Below are 3,319 nucleotides of genomic sequence, written 5' to 3'. Positions count from 1 at the left end.
AAAAAAAAAAAAAAAAAAAAAAAAAAATCAACATGAATAATATGACCTTTGAAATTTGAATTAGACTACACTAAGCTGTAAGGAATCTACATTTAGAAAATAGGTAATTCATGGGAGAAAACAGACTCAAAAAAACTGCTGAAAGAAAAACATAAATTTAAAGGATAGATGGAAAGAAACCTCATTATTACCGAGAAGAAAAATCTTCATGAAATCCCTTGTTTGATTTATAGGAATCTTTCTGATTTCTAAAGACTTATTAAACTAATGTGTAAGTATATAACAGAATCTGCAAGTTATGTGAAAATGAGTTTGTGCTTACATTCTTAAAATTATAATCTCTAAGTCAATCTTGATAGCACACACCTGTAATGCCAACATTTGAATAGCCTGAAGCAGAAGGATTGAAAAATCAAGACCAGCATGTAGACAAAGAGAGTTCAAGGCCAGTCTGGGCTCTATAGCAAAACTGGGTATAAAATTATAAACTTTTAAGATTGTCTTTATCTTTTGAAAGATACAAACTACTAGACAACCAAGAAGAGATAAAAAGAAACAATAATGCTACAGGTGGATTATTATGAAGTGTCAATAACTGTTCAAATCGGGCAGCTGCGAAGGTCTGATGATTTATTTATATGAATTTCAGTATGCCCAGGAAGAAAATAGGTTGTTACAGGTAAGCGTCCACAAAGGTAAATTTGAATTCAATTTGAAATCAAATTAAATACTGCACATTACATATCATATTTTCTCAGATATTTTTAAGTCATTATTTTTAAAATGCAGAAATTAGCAAAAGTATTTCCAACATACCCTAACTTTACAATGTGATAAAAGCCCCCACATCGGTTGTGCACAGGCTTCCAGCTCAGCAGCAAAAGCAGCATAGTAGGTTTGAGACTCAAATTCCACGTGCTCATTGAGCTCTCGCTTGTTCAAGTTCATACCTTGTAAGAGAGTAAAGCACATGTGGATGTTGTCAGACACATGTATGTGGCTTAAAATCAAACACATATGAATAAGCTTACAGTGAAATACAAAATCAGTTGGCTCATTTTTTTTAAGAATTGTCTTAAGGTAACATTTCTAAGAAACATTTTATGAATGTCAACAAAATGTATTATTTTTATATAAGAAAATAAAAAACAATTTTAATTGTTGCTAGCCCTAATTGCTTCAAACAGGTTACAAATATGAGAAAATATATTTTAAGTTTCTAAATCAATATTTTAAAATACATGTTTCTTAATAAATCCTTGCTATGTTGTTGTAAATAACATATTAGAGTTCTTATAAATACTAATTGATTCAAATGATGAGACACCTGATTTATAACCTCAATGGTACACTATTATTATTTTTACTTGTATTTAATAATTTACTATTAGGCACTTTTGAACAAAAAATAAAAATTGAATTCATACCTTGAAAGAAAGACACAAAGTTCATCCATGTAACTAACAAGCCATGATCCTCCAGAAACCTCTGTGCCACACTTTGATGAGAAAGAATATTAATAAAATCACTGACAAGAGGCCAGTAGGTGTTATTCTTCAGTAAGGCTTCTCCACAGTTCACCACTACATGTAAACTGTTCTCTTCATCTAAAAAAGTCCAAAAATCACTTCTTTAAAAACAACTTCAAAAAACTTCAAAAAAAAAAAATTCACTAACAATATAGAATGTTATTACACACCTTAGAATCAGAAACGCTTAAATCCTAACCTCAACATACCATTTAAAATCTGTATGGCTACACATATTGTTCAGATGCTAGATCAGACTCCTCATTCTTAAAATAGAGAGGGAGTGTATCTCACAGGAATTAAACTAAGTGTTAACAGAAAGCACTGAGCACACTGAGACATACATACTACATGCGTCCTCCTCATTTCTGATACCAAGCTAGCTATGTGCTTATAAAACCTTAGTTTCTTGATTCTAATGATGTATTTTTGGTTTCAGTCAAAAAAAAATTATCATTAGGTTAATCTCATACTACCTAATCATTCAAGTCTGCTGACTTCAAGTGGAGCATAGTAATTGCCTTCTTTTAATCAAAGAATATGTAAATGCAATTTTTTTGTACCAAACACTGTATCTCAGAGATACACACACACACACACACACACACACACACACACACACACACAACTGAAACCTCTTTAAGGCCTCTTCTCTCAAAAATCCTCCAAGTTTAAATTATTTTTGGGTTGATGGGAATAGGCTGTATAAAAATGTCTGTCATTAACACCAGTTTTTAGTAAACTAGACCTTTCAACCTACTCCATCTTAACTAACACACTAGAATAGAGTCTCTATTACCACTGTGAAACACACAGAATGTTCAAAGCCAGTATTATTTTCTAATATACACTGAGGTGTATAGTTACCAAAGTCCATTCTTTTCTGTTATTGCAAATTGTTCTTTTTATTATAATTATAAAATTTAAACAAAGTCTGAGCAAGGGAAATATGAATTCATATTAGGAAGTATTATAAAACTAGATTACATGTTTGGAGATGCAATAAAAATAAATGCATGAAGATACACAAATTAAAAAAAAAACTCAAGGCAGAAAAGCAAGATCATTTCAGGGAGACACTAACTCTACTTTAAAAAGATTGAAGATGAAATTTATAAATGCAGTGTGTATAAGATGAAATCCAATCAAGGTAGCCACACTGTAAAAACATCTTGCCCACAAAACTGAAAGAGTGGAAAATGAGGATTGGTCTGACATCAAGCAGGGGAAGGAGTTTGCCCCACAAGCCTGATAACCTGAGTGCAACCCCTGGAAAACACATAACGGGAGAAGAGAATTAATGCCACTAAGTTGTCCTCTGGCCTCAACAGGCACTATGACTCGCTTTTTTTTTTTTTTTTGACTAGACAGTAAAAGTTTATTTCTATTTAAATATGAATATAATTTATCACTTTTTTAAAAAAAATGTATTTATTGTTATATGTAAATACACTGTAGCTGTCTTTAGATACACAGGAAGAGGGCATCAGATCTCATTAGGGATGGTTGTAAGCCTCCTTGTGGTTGCTGGGATTTGAACTCAGGACCCTCAGAAGAGCATTCAGTGCTCTTAACCATTGAGCCATCTCTCCAGCCCCCAATGTATAACATTTAAATGAGTCTTCATCTAATTCAGACTTTTTAAGTAACCATGTACATGACAAACTCATCAGTAAGGAGGGCCTGGATTAAACTTCTTTACTTCTACACATTAAATTTATGGGTTTTTTTGTTTTTTTGTTTTTAAAGATTTATTTATTTATTTATTTTATGTAAGTACACTGTAGCTG

At 31.8% G+C, this 3,319-nt stretch overlaps 1 protein-coding gene across 1 annotated transcript in view; it reads right to left on the bottom strand.

Annotated features, from left to right (window-relative positions):
• Positions 1-3,319, bottom strand: part of Ubr3 (ubiquitin protein ligase E3 component n-recognin 3) — a 135,167-nt gene that overhangs the window by 78,401 nt on the left and 53,447 nt on the right. Inside the window, exons 9-10 of the mRNA XM_029535740.1 lie at positions 1,428-1,607; positions 817-950 (exon numbers count right to left, since the gene is read on the bottom strand). Of these exons, the coding sequence (XP_029391600.1) occupies positions 817-950; positions 1,428-1,607 (314 nt within the window). The remainder of the gene's footprint in view (positions 1-816; positions 951-1,427; positions 1,608-3,319) is intronic.

The sequence above is a fragment of the Mus pahari genome, chromosome 3 (assembly GCF_900095145.1).
Source record: "Mus pahari chromosome 3, PAHARI_EIJ_v1.1, whole genome shotgun sequence".
In the NCBI taxonomy this organism is placed as follows: domain Eukaryota; kingdom Metazoa; phylum Chordata; class Mammalia; order Rodentia; family Muridae; genus Mus; species Mus pahari.
This window is presented reverse-complemented; position numbering and strand designations above follow the sequence as displayed.